This window comes from Notechis scutatus, chromosome Z (genome assembly GCF_049901735.1).
Source record: "Notechis scutatus isolate UNSWTSFEM ecotype Mainland chromosome Z, rNotScu1.2, whole genome shotgun sequence".
NCBI classification, from domain to species: domain Eukaryota; kingdom Metazoa; phylum Chordata; class Lepidosauria; order Squamata; family Elapidae; genus Notechis; species Notechis scutatus.
In genome coordinates, this window is record NC_142025.1 from 117,289,738 (window position 1) to 117,310,676 (window position 20,939).

The following is a 20,939-nucleotide window of genomic DNA, read 5'->3' on the forward strand; positions in this document are numbered from 1 at the left end:
AAGTGCAGGGACTGGCTGTTTTACATGCGAGGACTGGCTGTTGTAAGTATGAAGACCAGATGTAAGTGTGAGGACTGGCCATAAGCATGAGGACCGGATGTAAGTGTGAGGACCTGTCGTAAGTCAAGGATTGGTCGTAAGTGTGAGGACCAGCCCCAAGTCACTTCTTTTCCGGTGCTGCTGCAACTTCGAACGGTCGCATAAACGGACAGTCGTAAGTCGAGGACTACCTGTAACTCCGTTCGAAAAGAAACCACCCCCCCTTCGAATCGTCCGGCAAGGAGCCCAGGCAAGAATTGAGAATCTCAGGAGGATTTCACGGTGTTTATTAAAGGATGTGGGGGGTCAGCCCCGGCAAGCTATTGAGGGGGGAAGGGAGGGGGTTCAGGCCAAGATCAGGGAGGGCAGAGAAGGGGGGACTTTGGGGGGAGGGGGTGACCGATGCCCGCGGTGCCAGCTGGCGTCCTGAGTCGCTACTTGGAGGCCTGGAGCCGCAGAGGATGGAGGCAGCTCCCCCCGTTCGTTTGATCTCTTTTTTTTTCCCCCACCCGAAGGGATCGAGGGTGGGTTTCCGAAGGGACTGGAGGCTGGAAGACGGAGGTGTGAGGACAGAGAAACAGGCACCTGGGAGAGGGAGAGAGAGTGGGGCAGATAGAGGGAGAGATGGAGATAGTGATAGAGAGATAGAGGGAGAGGGAGGAAGAGGGAGAAGGAGGGAGAGATGGAGATAGTGAGAAATAGAGGGAGAGGGAAAGGGAGAGAGAGGGAGATAGACAGAGTTAGAGGAAGAGAGGGAGATAGAGGAAGAAGGAGAAATAGAGGGAGGGAGAGGGGAGATAGATGGAGAGTGATAGAGGGAGAGGGAGATAGAGATAGAAGGAGAGGAAGAGAGATGGAGAAGGAGGGAGAGGGAGAGATAGAGGGAGAGGGGGATAGAGAGATAGAAGGAGAGAAAGAGAGGGAGATAGAGGGAGAAGGAGAAATAGAGGGAGGGAGAGGGGAGATAGATGGAGAGTGATAGAGGGAGAGGGAGGGAGAGGGAGATAGAGATAGAAGGAGAGGAAGAGAGAGGGAGAAGGAGGGAGAGGGAGAGATAGAGGGAGAGGGGGATAGAGAGATAGAAGGAGAGGAAGAGAGGGAGATAGAGGGAGAAGGAGAAATAGAGGGAGGGAGAGGGGAGATAGATGGAGAGTGATAGAGGGAGAGGGAGGGAGAGGGAGATAGAGATAGAAGGAGAGGAAGAGAGAGGGAGAAGGAGGGAGAGGGAGAGATAGAGGGAGAGGGGGATAGAGAGATAGAAGGAGAGGAAGAGAGGGAGATAGAGGGAGAAGGAGAAATAGAGGGAGGGAGAGGGGAGATAGATGGAGAGTGATAGAGGGAGAGAGAAATTGATGTACATTAGTCATTTCCAAAGTTTGCTGATTCACACAACCCACTAACCCTACACCCGGGTTCTTGCAGTTGGAGGAAAACTATTCAGATGATCTCTGGAGTCCCCCCAAAGTCTTCTGTTTTTGGATTTGCTTCATTCCTGTTGTCCTCCTGATGGTTCACACAACCCACAAATCTCCCAGTTCATACAACCCCACTACTAAATCTACACCCGGGTTCTTGCGGTTGTGGGAAAGCTGTATAGATTACCTCTGGAATCCCCCCAAGTGTCTTCTATTTTAGATTTTGCCTCATGCCTGCTGCCCTCCTGATGGTTCACCCAACCCACAAATCTGCCGGTTCACACAACCCCACTACTAAACCTACACTCGAGGTTCTCCAGTTTTGGGAAAGTTATACAGATGACCTCTGGAGTCCCCAAGAGCCTTTTGTTTTGGGAATCGCTTCATCCCTGTTGCCCTCCTGATGGTTCACACAACCCACAAATCTGCCCATTCAAACAAACCCCTTGTAAACCTACATCTGGATTCTTGCAGTTGTGGGAAAGCTCTACAGATGACCTCTGGAGTCCCCAAGAGCCCTCTGTTTGGCCTTTGCCCCGTGGATGTTGCCCTCCCGCCCTCTCTTGAAGATTGTGGGGTGATTTTTCTCAGCAAAACAACTAACAAAGCTGGCTAGAAAGAGGGGAACAGGCCAGGTTCGAGACTCTCCCTTCCAAGGGAGCGGGAACTGCAATTCCCAGCATGCTCAGCTACGCCGCTCAGAATGCTGGGAGTTGAAGTCCCCACCCTTCTAAGAGGATTAGGCCTTCTCGAGTTGGTGCAGCCTTCGGTTTCTATTTTGCTAATTCTCGCCTATTTTTTTCACCGCTGTGAAAAAATTTATGTCTCTACCTCGCACCTCTCCCCAAGCCAGCCTCTGGGCCAGAATTTCTCAACGTTGGCAACTCCAAGTTGCTTTTAAAACTCACATTCAGGTGCTGGGCAGATCATGCCCACAGGGGGGTGGTGCTTGTGGGGAGGGGTCTCACTGGGGCAGTGGCGAGGACGGTTTCTGTGTCCCCGGGGGGATCCCTTTGCTCCCGTAATATTCCACCACCTGCTTGGGGACTTCAGCCAAAACGGTCTTGGCCAGAGCATTGGGGCGAGCCTGGGAATAAAAGACAGGAGAGTGGGGAGGAAGGGAGGGAGGAAAAGAAAGATAGAATGAAAGGAAGAGAAAGAGAGGAAGAGAGAGGGAGGAAAAGAAAGAAGCAAGGAAGGAAAGGGGAGGGGAGGGGAGGAAGGAAGGAGGGAAGGAAGGAAGAAGGGAAGGGAAGGGAAGGAAGGAAGGAAGGAGAAGAAAGGTAGAATGAGAGAAAGGAAAGGAAAGAAGGGAGGGAGGGTGGAAGGAAGGAAAAGATAGGTAGAATAAAAAGAAGAGGGGGCAGAAAGAGAGGAAGGAAAAGAAAGGAGGAAAGGAAGGAAGGAGACAGAGAGAATGGAGGAAGGAACGAAGGTAGAGAGAAGGAAGGAAAGAGGGGAGAAAGGAGACAGAGAAGGGAGGAAAGAAGGAAGGAAAATAGGTAGAATGAAATGAGAGGGAGTGAGAGAAGGAAGGAAAAGAAAGAAGGAAAGAAGGAAAAAGAAGGAGACAAGGGGAAGGGAGGGACGGATGGAGAAAGAAAAGAAAAAAGGAAGGAAAGAAGTATAAAGGAGGGAGGGAGGAGAGAAGGAGGAGGGTGGAGGAAGGAAGGAGACAGAGAATAGAGGAAGGAAAGAAGGAAGGATGGAAGGAAGGACAAGGAGAAGGAAGGGAGGGACGGAGGGAGGGAGGAAGAAAAAAGGAAAGAAATATAAAGGAGGGTAGGAGGAAGGAAAGAAGGTGGGTGGAAGAAGGGAGGAAGGGAGGTGGGAAGGAGACAGAGAGAATGGAGGAAGGAACAAAGGTGATAGAGGGAAGGAAGGAAAGAGGGAAGGAAGGAGACAGAAGGGAGGAAGAAAGGAAGGAAAGACAAATTGAGAAAGAAGGACTGTATATAGACCGAAATTCAAGCCCACAGAACCGATGCTCCAAGCAGGCCTTTAACCCCTCTTGGCGGCCTGGGTAGCTACTCCCACCCCTGGCCAGAAGAGCCTGGCAGAGCCCGCCCCCCCTCACCTTCTTAAACTCCCTCACGGGCACAAACTGCACTATGTCGCGGACGGCCCGGCCCTCCTCCGTCTCCAGCATCCCGCGGTCCCCATTCAGCTCCCGCATGTCAGAGAAGTCAGCGTTCCCAATGCCCACAATGATGATGGAGAGAGGCAGACGGGACGCCCGCACAACGGCATCGCAGGCCTCGGGCATGTCGCTCACCACACCATCGGTCAGGATAAGCAGCACGCGGTACTTCTGCGGGAAGAGGAGAGAGGACGATACCTCAAAGCCACACGGGGCAAATGGGACGAGACCCCCCCTCTGGTGCCCCAGATTAACAGAGTCGGAAGGGACTTTGTAGGTCATCTAGTCCAACCCCCTGCCCAAGCAGGAGACCCTACACCATTTCTGACAGATGTCAGAAGTCCAGTCTCTTTTTGAAAGCCTCCAGGGATGAAGCTCCCATAACTTCCGAAGGCAACTTCTATTCTGTTGGTTGGTTGTTCTCACTGTCAGAAAATTTCTCCTTATTTCTAGGTTAAATCTCTCCTGGATCATTATTAATTATCCATGATTCCTTGTCTGCTTTGGAGAATAGCTTGGCCCCCTTCCTCCTCTCTGTGGCTGCCCCTCAAATATTGGAAGACTGCTATCCTGTCTCCCCTGGTCCTTCTCTTCCCTAGATTAGCCAGGCCCAGTTCCTGCTATTGTTCTTCATATGTTTTAGCCTCCAGTCTCCTCATCGTCCTGGTTGCTCTTCTCTGCACTTTTTCTAGAGTCTCAATGTCTTTTTTATAAGTGTGGTGACCAAAACTGGATGCAGTACTCTAGGTGTGGTCTTACTAAGGCTATTAGTACCTCCCTTGATCTTTCTTTAAATATTTTATTTATACATTTTTCTTTAACCTACGTAAGTGCTTAATAAACATTGTATTGTCTGTGTCAGTTTACTTGTACATAAAGTAATAATATTTTTCACTTGTACCTAATAATAATATTCCAACTTCTAATTTTTACCTCTATTGTCTAACCATTGATAAAAAAAAAACATGTTAAAAAAAAATACTCTGTGTCTTCTTTGTCCTTTATCTTCAACGTTAACCTATCCATTTCTGCATGATCTAGTATTTTTCTAATGATATTTTCATCTGTAGAAATTTCCTCATTCTTCCAGTGCTGTGCAAATACAATTTCCGCTGCTGTCAAGATACGTAGTTTTAAATATATGTTCCTTTGCCATATTTTTCTGGTATTATACCTAGCAAAAATATTTCTGGCTTTAAATCTATGTGTTGCTTTATCATTTTCTCTAACCGTGTGTGTATTTTTGTCCAATTTTTTTTTGCTTTTGGGCAAAAACCTCCCTTGATCTTGATTGTATCCCTCTTTTAATGCAATTTAGGATTGCATTGGCTTTTTTAAGCTGCCACCGCATTCGGCTGGCTCCTATTTAACTGGTTGTCCACTAAGACTCCAAGATCCCTCTCACGCTGACTGCTATGAAGCCTGGTTTCTCCCAGTCTACCCTGTTTCCCCGAAAATAGGAGCTACCCAGAAAGTAAACCCTAGCTTGGTTTTTACATGTGCACCCAATATAAGCCCTACCCCCAAAATAAGCCCTAATTAAGATCCCACCTACTCCAGAGTAGACGGGTAAACATTAAGCTAGGGTGGGGATAGGAGGATGAGGCTGCCCTACTACTTGCCTTTGGACAGTTGTAGCCAGGCCTCACACACTAATGCACACAGTTCTTCTGCAGCCGGCAAGGCTGGCAAGGCTTTCGTGAAGGCCTCTGGAGCTGATAAAAAAGGTCTGGATCGATCCAAAGCTCTGTTATCGGCTGCAGAGGCCTTCAGGAAAGCCTTGCCGGCCACAGAAGAAGCTCCTGAAGGCCTCTGACAGCGAAAAGGAGCCCAGGGACGATGTGCACAAGTGAGGTTATTGGATGACATGCCCTGAAAATAAGACCTGGTACCTTCTTTTTTTGTGTCACAAAAAAAATATAAGACAGGGTCTTATTTTCGGGGAAACACAGTATATGTGTACTTTTGGTTTTTCTTGCCTAAGTGCAAAACTTGATTTTTCTCTCCGTTGAATTTCATTAGATAGGGCCCTAGAGGTCCCACCCCACCCGTACCGTGGGCTTGCCACTTTTCTCCTCTTCGGCTGCAGGTCCTGCCACCTTGTTGATGATGGGTGCCACATTGGTGGGGCCGTACAGCTCGATCTGGGGCAGACAGCGCTTGTAAGCCTCGATCACCCCAAGAATCTCTGCCAGGGAAGGAAAGAAACTTAGATTCCCACCAGATCTGGCACAGGTCAACTTCCCGCCGGGCACTTGCACCCTTCCTCCTTCCCTCCTTAATATTTCCTCTTTCAAAAAATTATCTCTTTCCTTCCCTTCCTTCCTTCCTTCCTTCCTTCCTTCCTTCCTTCCTTCCTTCCTTTCCTTCCTTCCTTCCTTTCCTTCCTCTGCCACCCTTCTTCCTCCTTCCTTTTTTCCACCCTTCTGCCTGCTTCCTTCCTTCCTTCCTTCCTTCCTTCCTTCCTTCCTTCCTTCCTTCCTTCCTTCCTTCCTTCCTTCCTTCCTTCCGCCAGCTCCACCAAGTGACTCTGGGTTTTTAAACCCACAAATCTTTCTTTAAAAAAAATAAAAATCAGCAGATAGCACAAGAGCACACAATTCCACCAAAATAACACAATCCTTCCTACTTTCACATTCGGGATTCTCCGGATCGAAGTTGATGGCGAAATCGTGAGACACCTATCCAAGAAAAGGAAACAAAACAAAACAAAATAAAACAGGAGCGAGGATTCAAACCCGGAGCCCAAAAGGGAACAATTTGTCTTCATCGGATCTCGGGAGTCTTACCTTGAAATCAGGAGGGGTTCGCGCTCCGAAACCAAAGGCCGGGAACCGTTTATCACTGGAAGAGAAAATGCAGTTTAATTTCCCATCCGGATAGGGGGCAGGGAGAATTCTGGGAGTTATAGTTCCAACATTCCAGGCGCAAGCCTATCCTGTACCTGTCGTAATCCTGGCAGATCTCGCCCACGGATGACAAAGTTTTCAGGTATTCGTTGGGCTCCCGGGGGTTGATGAAATGGAGTGAATGTTCACTTCGGGGGTCACCATTGGAGGCTGTGAAATCAATGGCTACCTGGGCAAGGGAGAGAGAGAGAGAGAGAGAGATAGTGGTGTAGCCTAGTAGTTAGAGCATCGTAACCAGGGGTGCGATTCAACTGCTGTAACAACTGGTTTGGTGAGCATGTGCGCAGCATTTAAGAAACGCCGTTTTTTCAGCTCTAAAACTTACCTTCTGCTGGAGTCCCGGGGAGTAAATCAGCGGAGCTGCGGAACTCCACTGCGCCACGCTAAACAGCGAAGCTGAAAACCCCGGAAACAAAGGACAAAATAGGGCAGCGCGCGGGTGGGCGGGGCCAAATCATCACCGTAACTACTGGTTCACCCGAAACTGGGCCGAACCGGTAGAATCCCACCCCTGATTGTAACCAGGAGTCTGGAATTTTGGAATTTTCCCAGTCTCATTTAAGGCACCGAGCAAGTTTCAAAAAAAAAAATTCTGGGAATTTCACAGGAGAGGCTAAAGGAACATTTGCTTATTGTTATGAAGGTTAAACTTGAGCCGGCTGCGTGCGGTGGCAGCCAAAAAGGTGAACACACTCCTGGGTTGTATCAACAGCGGCACAGAATCAAAACCATGTGAGGTATTAGCACTGCTTTGTGAAGCCTTAGTAAGGCCACACCTGGAATCCTGCATCCAGTTTTGGTCACCACATTTTACAAAAAAGATGTTTAGAAAAGTGCAAAGGAAAGCAACTAAGGTGATCAAAGGCCCGGAGACAAAAAGGGAAACCATATGAAGAACAGTTGCAGGATCTGGGTTGGATAGTCTAGAGAAAAGAAGAATTAGGGGGTGACGTGATAGCAGTATTTCAGTATTTGAGGGGCTGCCCCAAAGAAGAGGGGGTCAACCTATTTTCCAAAGCCCCTGAAGGCAGGATGAGAAGCAATGGATGGAAACAAATCAAGGAGAGAAACAACCTGGAATGAAGGAGAAACTTCCTAACATGGAGGACAATGAACCAGTGGAACTCCTTGCCACCAGAAGTTGTAGGTACTCCAACACTGGAGGCCTTTAAGAAGAGATTAGACAGCCATTTGTCTGAAATAGCATAGGGTTGCCTGCTTGAGCAGGAGGTTAGACTAGAAGACCTCCAAGGTCCCTTCCAATTCTTCTATTCTATTCTATTCTATTCTATTCTATTCTATTCCATTCTATTCTTATTCCAATCTTCTATTCTATTCTATTCTATTCTATTCTATTCTATTCTATTCTATTCTATTCTATTCTATTCTATTCTATTCTTTTCTATTTTTCTATTTCTATTCTATTCTATTTCTGTTTCTGTTATTTCTATTCTATTCTATTCTACATACAGGTAGTCAATCAATCAAAAAAAAAATAGATAATAAACAGTCAGCATAAGGATTCCTCCTTTCTCTTAATTCTTAATTATAAAACTTACCGTGAAGGAGATTTGTAAGCCACCCATGATGTAATCTAGGAAGGTGTGAACTTTCTCCATCTGCAGAGAAACAATGATGGTAAGGATGACGGGTGCGACGGCTAGCCATCTTCAGAATCTTTGCTTTTCTTCTTCGGAGGCCCAAAATATTAATACAGGTAGCCCTCAACTTACAACAGTTCATTTCGCGACTGTTGAAGTTACAACTGAAAAAAGGGACTTGGGACTGTTTTTTCACACTTGTGAACATTTTTTTTTTAATTATACATTTTTCTTTAACGTAGTTAATAGATAATGTGTTTGTCTGGATCATTTTACATATACATAATAATAGTAGTCATAGTATTCCTTACTTGTAGATAATGGTATTCTTCCAACTTCTAATTTCTACCTTTATTATCTAACCATTGGTAAAACAAATCCCAAGTTAAAAAATACTCTGCGTTTTCTTCATCCTTTATCTTCAACATTAACCTGTCCATTTATGCGCAATCTGATGTTTTTATGATTATATTTTCATCTGAAGGATTTTCCTTATTTTTTCCCAGCATTGTGCTGTCAAAATAATGTCATATTAAATCAGGGATGGGCGTCAAAAACTTCAGCCACCGGTTCTCTGCCCGGTTGCTGAGTGGGCGTGGCCTAGTTAGCCTCCTGCACCGCAGTGGGGGAGGGGGGTGTTTTCGCCTTCCCCGGGCTCTGGAGGCTTTCCTCAAGGCTCTGGGAGGGGGAAAATGGCCGCCTCAGGCTCTGGAGGCCCTCTGGAGGCTGAAAATGGGCTCGTTTCCCGAACTTCCGGAGCCTCCAGGAGGCCCGTTTTTCAAGCCTCCACGTAGGCCCCGTACTTAACTGGGATCCAAAACGGGCTGCGTGGGGACTCCTGGGAGGGGCGGGGCGGGGTGAGTGGGGCAGCCAGGGTTGGGATTTAGCGGTTCACTGAGCCGGCTATTAAAAATGATAAAATTAGCTACCGGTTCGCCCCGATTCGGGCATAGTAGCCCATTTCCTGTATTAAATATACATTCCCTTTATTATATTTTTCTGGCAAAATACCTAACATTTCAAGCATCCCTGTGATCACGTGATTTTTATATTTGGATGTTTGACAACCGACTCGCATTTATGATGGCTGTCGCAGAGCTCCAGGGTCACATCCAAATCCCCTTTTGCGACCTTCTGACAAGCAAAGTCAACGGAGAAACCAGATTCACTTAATGGCCGTTTGACTAATTGAACAACAGCAGGGATTCAGTTAACCAATATGGCAAGAAAAGTCATCAAATTCACTTTGAACAAATTTCTCACTTAGCATCATAAATTAGGGGCTCAACTGTGGTCGTAAGTCAAGGACCAACTGTACCAACAGCCCGGAAGTAGGGTTGGTCAACTATGGCAATGTTAGGACCTGTGGACTTCAACTCCCAGAATTCCTGAGCCAGCCATGTAGGTAAGGAATACAGATAGTCCTCGACTTATAACAGTTCATTTAGTGACTGTTCAAAGTTACAACGGCCCTGAAAAAAAAGTGGCTAATGGCCACTTCTGATTGTTGCAGCACCCCCTACAGTCACATGACGCTTGGCGACCAACTCATGTTTATGACGGTTGCAATGTCCCAGGAAATGTGATTCCCTTTTGCGGCCTTCTGACCAGCAACATCCACAGGAAAGCTGGATTCATTTAACAACCATGTGACTAATTTAAGGACATAAGTGATTCGCTTAACCACTGTGGCAAAGGTCGTAAGATGGGGCAAAACTCACTTAACGACTATCTCTCTTAGCAACAGAAATGATGGGCTCGATTCTCATCGTAAGTCAAGGACTACCTGAAAATTTGATCAGTTATAACTTTCCAGCAATTGAAGCCTGACATGATCCATAACCTTGGAACCATTTTTTTTCAAGCTTAGAAATATTTTTTCTAAGCAGTAAGTGGCATTTCCCATTTGAGAATTTCAAAGCGGAAGACCTGCAGTTTTAAAAATAATTTTGCTTAAGGTTCGGTCTTACCTAAACCGGGCCGAGACACAGGAATGATGACCGGTAAAAGGCTCACCTTACACTGAGTGAGGACGATATATCCTGAATTTTTGTAATTTTTCTTCTTTTCTTGATACTTCTGGTTAATACAATCCCATTTCACCTGCCAAGAAAAATAAATAAATAATAGAAAATTGGATTATAATGCAAATTGCTGGCTTCTGCTATTCAAAGGGGTGGACTAAGATCTTTTTCAACTAACCCCAGCACTTAGAAAACATTTTTAATTTAGTTTTTGGAAAAATATATACATTTTCCTAAAGATCGATTTCCCCCACAATATGAATTACTGTCGGCATACAGGTCCTCCACTTATGACTGTTATTAAACAAATGGTCCTTCCTTCCTCCTTTACCTCCTCCCTTTCTCTCTATTTCTCTTTTTCTTTTTTCCCTCTCTCTCTCTCCCTCTTTTTCTCCCTTTCTTCCTTCCTTTCTTCTTCCTCTTTTTCTTTCTTCACCCCTTCCCTCCCTCCCTTTCTCCCTTCCTTCCTTTTTCTCTATTTCTTCCTTCCCTCCGTCCTTCAATTTTCTCTTTTTGTTCTTTCCCTCCCTCCCTCTCTCCATCCTTTTCTCCCTTCTTCCCTCCTTCCTCTCTTTCTTCCCTCCTTCCCTCCTTTCTTTCTTTTTCTTTTTTGCCCTTCTTCCTTCTTTCCTCCCTCCCTCCATTTCGCCCTTCCTCTTCTGTTCCTTTATTTCCTTCTCTTTCCTTCCCCCCTCCTTCCCTTCTTTTTCTTTCTTGTCCATCTTCCTTCTTCTTTTCCTCTCTCACTTTCTTCTTTTTCCTCCCTCCCTTCCTCTTCTGTTCCTTTATTTCCTTCTTCCCTCCCTCTCATTCCTTCCTTCCCCCCTCCCCTCCCGCCTTTCTTTTTCTTTCTTGCCCATCTCCCTTCTTTTCCTCCCTACCTCTCTTCCTCTTCTGTTCCTTTATTTCCTTCTTCCCTCCCTTTCTTCTCTCTCCTTCCTTCCTTCCTTCCTTCCTTCCTTCCTTCCTTCCTTCCTTCCTTCCTTCCTTCCTTCTTTCTTTCCTTCCCTTCCCTTCCCTTCCCTTCCCTTCCCTTCCCTTCCCTTCCTTCTTTTCTTCCTTCCTTCCCTCACTCCCACCAATTCCCATTACCTCTTCTCCAGAGGAAGCCTGCAACATCTCTTGAAAATTTGTGCTGAATTCTCCAATGTAATCATGCTTTCCACTGGAGTCATGATCGTAAACCACGCACTGGAAAAGAGGGAAAATGACAGAGTCTGAAATACAGGGCAGAATTTGCTCCTCCAGGTACCTTCCAAAAGAAACTGCCTTCAAATCCAATTAAAAGCCAGGTTTCATGCGGTTTTTTTAACCCCCCCTCTGGGATCAGAGAAATAAAACAGATGGGAAATTGGTTCTGTTTACTGAATCGCTTCCTTGGTTTTTTCCTAATCGTTTGTTGTAATTTGAGATTATTTTCAGATCTAATACAGTTTTTCCTCAACTTGCCAAGATGAATTCTGGTAATTTGAGTTTATTTTCAAGTCTAACGGAGGTTTTCTCTAACTTATCAAGTTTAAGCCTTGTGGACTTCAACTCCCAGAATTCTGGGAGTTGAAGTCCATCCGACTTAAACTTGCCACCTTGGGAAAACACAGATTTAAATCCTTTTATATTGATATCTAGAACAAAACAAACTTTTTTCATGATGGACTTTCACACAGCCAAAACATTTGAAATCGATATTTTGCACTCAGTTCATCCCCAGTTCCTTAATGTTCATTTTTTTAAAAAAATAAATCTCGGAAGAAATTTACCCGTATAGGCCGTTCAGGATCACAACTGCACAACGATTGCAAAGAAATTCGGAACGGTTGCCACTGAGGACTGAGGTTGTTCTTCACCACCTGGTACACAAAACGGATATCAACAGAGTTGGAAGGGACCTTGTAGGTCATCTAGTCCAACCCCCACCCACCCAAACGTCAGGAGAGAGATTTACAAAAATGTGAACCCAAAGAAATTGTCATTCCCCCCCCCCCTTTTAAACTGAAGCACCTATCCCTTTGGCTGTCCTCTTTTCTTTTCAGCTTAGCTTCACAGATTTTTTTGTGGTGGCTGTTAAAAATCACCAAGTTTCCTACTACAAAATCTGAAAAGGGGCCATTACCTAAGCAAGCCGTAAAATCTATATGTTCTTCTTCTTATTAGAAGGAGGCTGGGTTTTTGCATTTTATTATCTCTTTTCCATTCTGGCTCACTTCACTTAACTTCACTTAACAAGAAGGAAGGAAATAGGGAAGGAAGGGAGGGAGGAAGAAAAGAAGAAGAAAAAGGAAAGAAATATAAAGGAGGGAAGGAGGAAAGAAAGAAGGAGGGTGAAGCTGTGCTGGCTGGGGAATTCTGGGAGTTGAGGTCCACCCAGATTTTGCATTTTATTATCTCTTTTCCCTTCTGGCTCGCTTCGCTTGAGGTTTTCCTCATTTAAAAAAAAATTATTGAGTTATAAAGTATTATAAAATACAAAATACAGAGTAAATAGAAAAAAGCAGCAGGGAGAGGAAAGGGGGAAGAGAAGTGAGGAAAAATAGGGGAAAGAAAAAGAAAAAGGAGTATTGAGCTCCAACTCTCTCTGTCACAGTAAAATAAAGCATGAACATCAAATCACAACTTTTTGCTTTTCCATAATGTAGAATTCTTTAAAGATCTATTGGTCTCATTGATAAATTGGTTTTCCTCATTTTTTTGAACGGCATGAGTGCAAATTCCTTGAATAAAATTGGAGTCAATTTATTTCCTTTTATTCATTTACCAATTCCATGCAGCCCCATAAGTGTAAAAAATAATTTCTTTTAAAAAATAACTTTAAAATATAGCTACAGGCAGTCACAATTGATTGAATTTTCATTTCTGGGCTAGGTCATTAGATGAGTCCCATCCCATTTTACTACTCAGGCGACAGTTGTTCTGCAAGTTAAGTTGTTAAGTGAATCCAGCAGTCGTTAAATGAATCTGGCTTTCCAGCTGTTGGATCCCATGACCCTGGGATACTGGAACTGTCATAAAAACAGGGCAGTTGCCAAGTGGCCAAATTTGATCACATGACTGTAGGGATGATGAAATGGTCGTAAGTTCAAGGACCAGTCGTAAGTCACTTTTTTCACGTAACTTTGAAAAGAATCACTAAATGAACGGTTATAAAATCAAGGACTACTTGCAGTTTTTTAAATTTATTATCTATCCACCCACCCGCCTACCTATATACGTACCTACCTACCTACCTATATCTATGTATCAATCTTTCTGTCTACCTATCTGTATCTACTGTATATATCTATCCTTTCTTTCTCTTTTTTCTTTCTTTCTATCATCTATCCAACTATCTATATCTTTCTTTCTTTCTTTCTTTTTCTATCATCTACCCACCTATCTATATCTTTCTTTCTTTCTATTCTATCTACCCACCTATTCCTTCCTTCCTTTCCTTCCTTCCTTCCTTTCAGGGGTGGGATTCAAATTTTTTAACAATTTTTAAAACTGGTTCTGTGGGCGTGGCTTAGTTGGTTGGCGTGGCTTGGTGGTCATGTGACTGGGTGGACATGGCTTGATGGTCATTTTACTGGCTGGGCGTGGCCAACTCAACATCACTCACATCGAGGCATGCATCTTCTCGCCTGGCCTCTTGTGACTGTGGGGATGCTGCAACAGTTGTTGGTCACAAAAACGGTCATAAGTCACTTTTTTCAATGGTCACTCCACACAAGCAAAGTAGCAGAAAAGGAGGGGGGGAAACTCCAGAGACGTTCCTGAGACAGGAAAACTAGTCCTGCCAAGAATGTAATAAGGGTTAACAGAGAGGCAGTTTCTGTAAGCAACACCAGAATGTTTCCTTCCTGCCTTCCTTACAGGATTAGGCCAGTAATTTCTTCTAACAACTGGTTCTCCGAACTGCTTAGAAGGTTAACTACCGGTTCTAGAGAATAGGTGCGAACCGGTAGAATCCCACCCCTGCTTCCTTTCGATCGATCCATCCATCCATCCATCCAGCTAGCTAGCTAATTTATTGGCTGCCCATCTTACTTCAGAATAATTCTGAACAGCTTACAATCACAAAAGATAAAAATAATATAAAATTCAGATTATTTTATATACTTTACTTTCTTTTAAAAATTTATTTGCTGGCCATCTCATTTTGAAATGACACTGGGCGTTTTGCAGCGTTGAAATCATTCAAATCACAAAAGGCGAATATATTTCTAAAACGTTAATTAGATCGAACGGAGCTATTTCAACAGCTGGTTAAACTGATCAGCCTGCTGAGAGGTTTGCAAAGCGTCTCTTTACTCCGTTCCAGCCTCTGTTAATTTTTTATATTTTCATTCCTCCCTCCCCATCTTTTCTTTAAATCCCTCCCATCAAATTCTCTGGAGGGGCCTTGTAATAGCCTCACCTCTGTCCTCCAAACCAGATTCTCTGACTCGCCAGCGGTAACTTTATATATTTCCAGGAAAGGATCGGATTTGCTGAAGAAATCCTGGAAAAGAGAAAAAAGGAAAGCAATTTTTCAGAGAGTTATGGCTAAGCAGCCATTTTGTGACACCCAGGGGAGCCAAATCATAGCAATCTGGATTTGATACCACACCAGCTGTTCTCACACACGCCACACCAGAGGTCCTTTAAGGTCCTCTAACACATCCTTGCAACCTTTCTTAAAGGCAATCCTCATCTTACGACCACAACTGAGCCCGACGTTTCTGTCGCTAAGTGAGACATTGCTTGCCACCGTTGTGAAGTGAACTACTGCAGTCGTTAAGCGAGTCACACCATTGTTACGCGAATCCGGCTTCCCCGTGGACTTCGCTCGTCGGAAGGTCGCAAAAGGGGATCATGTGACCCCGGGACATGGCGACCGTCATAAATACGAGTCAGTAGCCCAGCAAGACTGAATTTTGATCACACGACTGTTGGGATGTTGCAACGGTTAAAGTGTGCCAAACGGTCATAGAGTAAGTCATTTTTTCAGTCCATCGTAATTTTGAATGGTCACTAAGTGAATAGGTCAAGGACTGCCTGTTTTTCTGCTGGGTTCCCAGCCTAGGAATAAACCTTAAAGTCTTCCACAGCTAGTCTGCTGTTAAAGAATACCACTAGTCCTCGACTTACAACAGTTCATTTAGTGACTGTTCGAATTTACAACGGCATGGGAAAAAAGTGACTTATGGCCGTTTTTTTCAGGCTTACGACCCTTGCGGCATCCCCGCAGTCACGCGATCAAAATTCAGCTGCCTGGCCACTGGCTCCTCTTTACAATGGTTTGCAGTGTCCCGGCGTCACACAATCCCCTTTTACGACCTTCCGACGAGCCAACTCGAGAGGGAATCCCAATTCGCTTAACGACCGTGTGAATCACGTAACACTAGCAGTGATTCATTAAAGAAGTGACAAGAAAAGCCACATTCACAGAACAAAGCACCTCGCTTAGCTACAGGAATTTTGGGTTCAATTGTGGTCATACGTCGAGGACTGCCTGTATTTTATTTATTCCTTATTCAGTCGTTCTCTGAGCTCAGCCTCGAGATAGGCAAAACATTTAGCTATTCTTCTCCTGATTTTGTGTGGGAGAGGAGCGAGAGAGAACGGAAAGGGAGGGAATAGTTAAACGTACGCAGGCGTCACGTTTTGCTGATTTCAGAAGGGCTGGAAAACAATTTTCACCCAGCAGTGCAAAAAAAAAATAGCATTTTTTAAAGTCCTGCGGAGAGCAGGTTTCCTCCAAATGAGCTCAGCCCCCCTGGGAAATCCGCAGGAAAACAGGCTGGCTGAATTAAATAGGGCATCCAGAAACTGACGCAGCTGCATCACACCAGCAGCTCACAACCTTGCGAAACGAAGAAAGGATGGACAACGGCGGCACAGAAATGAACGCGGGTACGATTGACAGCTTCTCCGATGGTGAGAAGCAGCGGGCTGTGCTTGCCGGCTCTTGACAGATAATCCTGTTTAAGGGGATCATAACGGTGCAATGTTTTCCCCCCGGGATCACTTTAAGATGGGTGGACTTCAACTCCCAGAATCCTCCAGCCTTGACTGATGAATTCTGGGAGTTGAAGTCCGCCCCCTCATAAAGTGGTCCAGGTTGAAAAACACTGACCTGGAATGCTTCTAAGCATGAATAGTGTTTAGCAGGGGAGACCAACCATTTTAAGATGGGTAGACTTCAACTCCCAGAATCCTTCAGCCTTAACCGAGAAATTCTGGGAGTTGAAATCTGTCTCCTCATAAAGTGGCCCAGGTTGAAAAACACTGATCTGGAATGCTTCTAAGTATGGACAGTGTTTTAGCAAGATGGCTGAACTATTTTAAGATGGGTGGACTTCAACTCCCAGAATCCCCCAGCCTTGACTGATGAATTCTGGGAATCGAAATCCACCCATTTTAAAATAGCCACGGTTGAGAAAGATTGCTCTGAGGCCACTTGGGGAAACATGTCTAAGAAAGCTGTTTGTGAAAGATGCTGTGCTTTGTTACGTAACCTCAAGTTCGTTGTAAAAATAAATATATTCTTTGCACAACTGGGAGCCATCTAAAGTTTGGAGGAAATCCATAAGAGATTCATTCATAGCAGCAGAGGAAGAATTTGCATGCTGGCAAGATTCACACAATCGCTTTAGATAACCAAGCAGATCCAGCTACAAGAAATTGGGGGCAGTGAGGATAATTTAATGTAATCTAAACAAATTGAATGCTTCCAAGATAATTAGGAGGCTGCAGGCTAAAACAAACGGTTGCTGGATTTGGGTATGCCTAGTACTTTAATGAAAAGAAGGTGACATGATAGCAGTATCCCAATATTTGAGGGGCTGCCACAGAGAGGAGGAGGGGGTCAAGCTATTCTCCAAAGCATCCAAAGGCCAGACAAGAAATAATGGATGGAAATAGATTAAGGAGACATTCAACCTAGAACTAAGGAGAAATTTCCCGACAGTGAGAAAAATTAATCAGTGGAACAGCTTGCCTTCAGAAGTTGTAAATACTCCAATACTGGAGATTTTTTTAAGAAGAGACTGTACATCTGAAATGATATAGGATCTCATGAACCAGGGGTTGGACTAGAAGACCTATTCACCTCAATAACCCCTGAGATAATGTCTGATTTAAAACTTCTCAGGCCTGGAGACTAAATTTAAAAAGAAGACCAGATTTAAAGGCCGGGGAAACAAAATAACATATGAAGAACAGTTGCAGGAGTTAGGTATGGCCAGTCTGGAGAAAAAAAGGACTGGGGTGTGCGGCGGGGGGACATGATAGCAATCTCCTGGTATTTGAGGGGCTGCCACAACGAAGAGCGGGTCAATTTATTTTCCAAGACACCTGAAGGCAGGAGAAGAAGCAACTGATGGAAACTGATTGAGGAGAGACGCAACCTGCAATGGAGGGGAAACTTCCTGACAGTTAGAACAATTAATCAGTGGAACGGCTTGCCACCAGAAGTTGTGGGTGCTTCAATCCCCGGATGAAGTTTTTAAGAAGAGACTGGTTTGAAATGGTACAGGGCCTCCTGCTTGAACAGGGGGCTGGACTAGAAGACCTCTGAGGTACCTTCCGACTCTTTTATTCTGTTAACCTCCTCATTTATCCTTCCTTGTTGAAGAAGCAATAATTCATGAAGCAATGTCTGATTTAAAATGCCACCAATTTCTAAGTTACACAGCTCTCTTCCCAGCCAAAGAGTCCTGGGATCTACATGGGGCTGCAGATCATACATGCAGGTCAAACTGAGTTTTGAAGGTTTATTCTCAGTGTTGTTTTTTTAAGTTTTTATTGGTTTTTAAAAACAAACATAAACAAACAAAACATAAAAACATCAAGCCATCTTCCATATGTGTACATACAGTGTGCCGGTTGGTTTACAAATTGTTTTGTGCTTCCATTTCGTAGTCTTCCATTACAATTACATTGCATATAATCTCGTATTTTATGTTCATTTTCTAGGAACTGCTTTCTAGTTTTTTATCCTTTCTCTTACCTTGTCATCCAGTTCTTGACCACTAAATTCCAGTTGTACAAACTTGTTGGTACGGGAGACCTCTTCAGCTTCGATCTGCCAATAAAAAGGACCCCAAAAAGTTCATGTCAAGAGAGGGAAAAACACCAAGATAACTTGCCTACCATTTTCTTCAAATCAATACAGGTAGTCCTCGACTTACGACCACAACTGGGAGCAGAATTTCTGTTAGGGAGTTGTTAAGCGAGTCACGCTGGAAATCACGACCATTTTGCCACAGTGGCCAAGCAAATCATTGCAGTCATTAAGTGAATTGCCCCGCCAGCTTTTCCCCTCACTGACTTTGTCAGAAGCCACAAATGGCAATCACATGACCCCGGAACACTGCAACCGTCATAAGTACATGCCAGTTGCCAAGTGTCTGGATTTTGATCATGTGATCACAGGGATGCTGCAATGGTCATAAGTATGAGGACCGATTTGTAAGCATCTTTTTTTTTCAGTTCCGTGGTCACTTTTAATGGTGGCGAAATGAAGGTTGTAGTTTAGTTGCATCCTTGTTAACTTTTCTCAGTGATATTTGATTTTACTAAACAACTTAATATATTCTGAGATATTATTCAGTTGAACTAAGCCTCCTACGTAGCTCCCACCCTGTATTGGAATCCGTGGGGCTTCAATTTCTGCACACCAGGGGTTGACAACGGTCATAAGTTGAGATCAGGAACAGTCTGACTCAAATCCCTATTTTTCCTTTGAAGCACACAGCCGATGCTACCTTACAAGGTTGTGGTGCAGATAAAATAGAGCAGAAGGGAGTACAAACCATGTCCAGAAAGGCAGATTGTAAATATTTGCAAAATTATGAGAAGAATCTGCTCTCCAGTTTCCAAAAGTCAGAATAGACAACTCTTGTAAGTAAGCCAAGCTGCACACGGGGAGAGAAAGCTAAATGTTGATTCCCAGAGGATGACACTGGGGGCATAAAAGGGCAGCTTCACCTAGCTGTTATGGGACTTATGGTCCCAACACATCGCATTATTATTATTATTATTTATGTTATTATTTTTTATCCTATTATTTATTTATTAAAATAAATTTTCACCCATCAGATCATGCTGCTTCCATCACTCCTACAATTCCCTGCATTAGGCCGTGTCTCCTGTCTTTTCCCCCACCCCTCTGAATTATCCTTGGTTTCCCCTTGGTCTTCCCTAAAATTAAGGTTATTTCCCCTTTCCCTCCTGCCCCTTCCCCTGGATTTATCTACCGTGATGGTTGAATTCTCCAAAATCTCTCCACTTGGCAACACCAGCTCCTTGGTGACCTTGGTTTGGGAGACAATCTGGAGATGAAAAGATAGAATTTATGTTTGGATGGATGGATGGATGAATGGATGGATGGATAGAAAGATAGGAAAATGATAGATGATAGATAGATGATAGAGTGTGTGTGTTTGTGTGTGTGTGTATAGATAGATATAGATAAATAGATAATAGATAAATAGATAGATAGATAAATAGTGAGATAGAGAGATAATAAAGAGATAGAGATAGATAGAAAGATAGATAGACAGGCAGATAATAAAGATAGATAGATGATAGATAGATAGATAGATAGATAGATAGATAGATAGATAGATAGATAGATAGATAATAAATATAGATATAGATAGATGATAGATAATACAGATATAGCTAGACAGATAATAAAGATAGATTTAGATAGATAAATAGATAATAGAGAGAGAGAGAGAGAGATAATATAGATAGATAGACAGATAATAAAGATAGATACATAGGTATAGATAGATAGAAATAGATAGATAGATAGATGATAGATAATATAGATATAGCTAGATAGATAGATAATAAATATAGATACAGATAGATAGATAGATGATAGACAATACATATATAGCTAGATAGCTAGACAGATAATAAAGATAGATTTAGATAGATAAATAGATGATAGATGATAGATAGATAGATAGATAGATGCAGACAGACAGTCAGATAGATAGACAGACAGGTAGGTTAGTAGGTAGACAGAGACAGACAGAGAGCTAGAGAGAACGAGAGGGGGGGGGAAGAGAGAGAGAGAGAGAGAGAGATGGATGGATGGATGACGGGACAGACGCACAGACCACCCCAGGCAGATTCCCCTCCTACCTGCCCCAGGGAGCATTCGGTGGTGCCCATCAGCATCTCAGACTCACAGGCTAGGTCAGAATCACTTTCTCCATCAGCATCAAAGATCTCGAATTTCAAATTTTGCATCTCCTCGAAGAAGTAATCCAGGGCAAAGACATGGGCGAAAACGGGGTTCTGGGCGCCGTGCAGGACCTCCGAGCGCCCCACCTGGGGGGAGGAAAGGAGAGGTGGGTGCCAGAAAACTGGAAAGAGGGGTTCCTGCTTGGGAGAAAAGCTGGAAGATGTTTTTGGTAAAGGTGAGAGGTTTGATTCGGCTGTGCTGTTAAAGCTGAATATCACATTTACTGGTGTGTGTTTTTTTTAAAAATTTGATGCTTATAATCTTGCAAAACAGTGTTTCTCCCAACTTTAAGAAACTTTAAGACCGGCGGACTACAACTCCCAGAATTCCCCAGCCAGCCTGTTTTTGGAGGAGCAGTAAATTAAAACAAAACCTATTTTCTTTCGTTGTCCATTAAACATTGGTGGGATGCAGGTAGTCCTCGACTTACGACCACCATGACTGAGCCCAAAATTTCTGCTGCTAAGTAAGATTTTAAGTGAGTTCTGCTCCATTTTATGACCTTTCTTTCCACGGTTGTTAAGCAAATTGCTAAAGTTGTTAAGTTAGTCACACCATTGTTAAGTGAATCGGGCTTCTCCATTGACTTTTG

The 20,939-nt window shown here is 44.0% G+C and overlaps 1 protein-coding gene across 1 annotated transcript in view; it reads right to left on the minus strand.

Annotated features, from left to right (window-relative positions):
* Positions 1 to 305: 305 nt before the first annotated feature.
* Positions 306 to 20,939, minus strand: part of CPNE6 (copine 6) — a 28,802-nt gene continuing 8,168 nt past the window's right edge. The window contains exons 3-17 of the mRNA XM_087946366.1: positions 20,245 to 20,433; positions 19,344 to 19,418; positions 18,095 to 18,169; positions 14,519 to 14,602; positions 11,886 to 11,975; positions 11,221 to 11,319; positions 10,121 to 10,207; positions 8,063 to 8,122; positions 6,539 to 6,672; positions 6,384 to 6,438; positions 6,224 to 6,275; positions 5,649 to 5,782; positions 3,532 to 3,765; positions 2,363 to 2,541; positions 306 to 624 (exon numbers count right to left, since the gene is read on the minus strand). Of these exons, the coding sequence (XP_087802492.1) occupies positions 2,419 to 2,541; positions 3,532 to 3,765; positions 5,649 to 5,782; positions 6,224 to 6,275; positions 6,384 to 6,438; positions 6,539 to 6,672; positions 8,063 to 8,122; positions 10,121 to 10,207; positions 11,221 to 11,319; positions 11,886 to 11,975; positions 14,519 to 14,602; positions 18,095 to 18,169; positions 19,344 to 19,418; positions 20,245 to 20,433 (1,491 nt within the window). The 3' untranslated portion in view covers positions 306 to 624; positions 2,363 to 2,418. The remainder of the gene's footprint in view (positions 625 to 2,362; positions 2,542 to 3,531; positions 3,766 to 5,648; positions 5,783 to 6,223; positions 6,276 to 6,383; positions 6,439 to 6,538; positions 6,673 to 8,062; positions 8,123 to 10,120; positions 10,208 to 11,220; positions 11,320 to 11,885; positions 11,976 to 14,518; positions 14,603 to 18,094; positions 18,170 to 19,343; positions 19,419 to 20,244; positions 20,434 to 20,939) is intronic.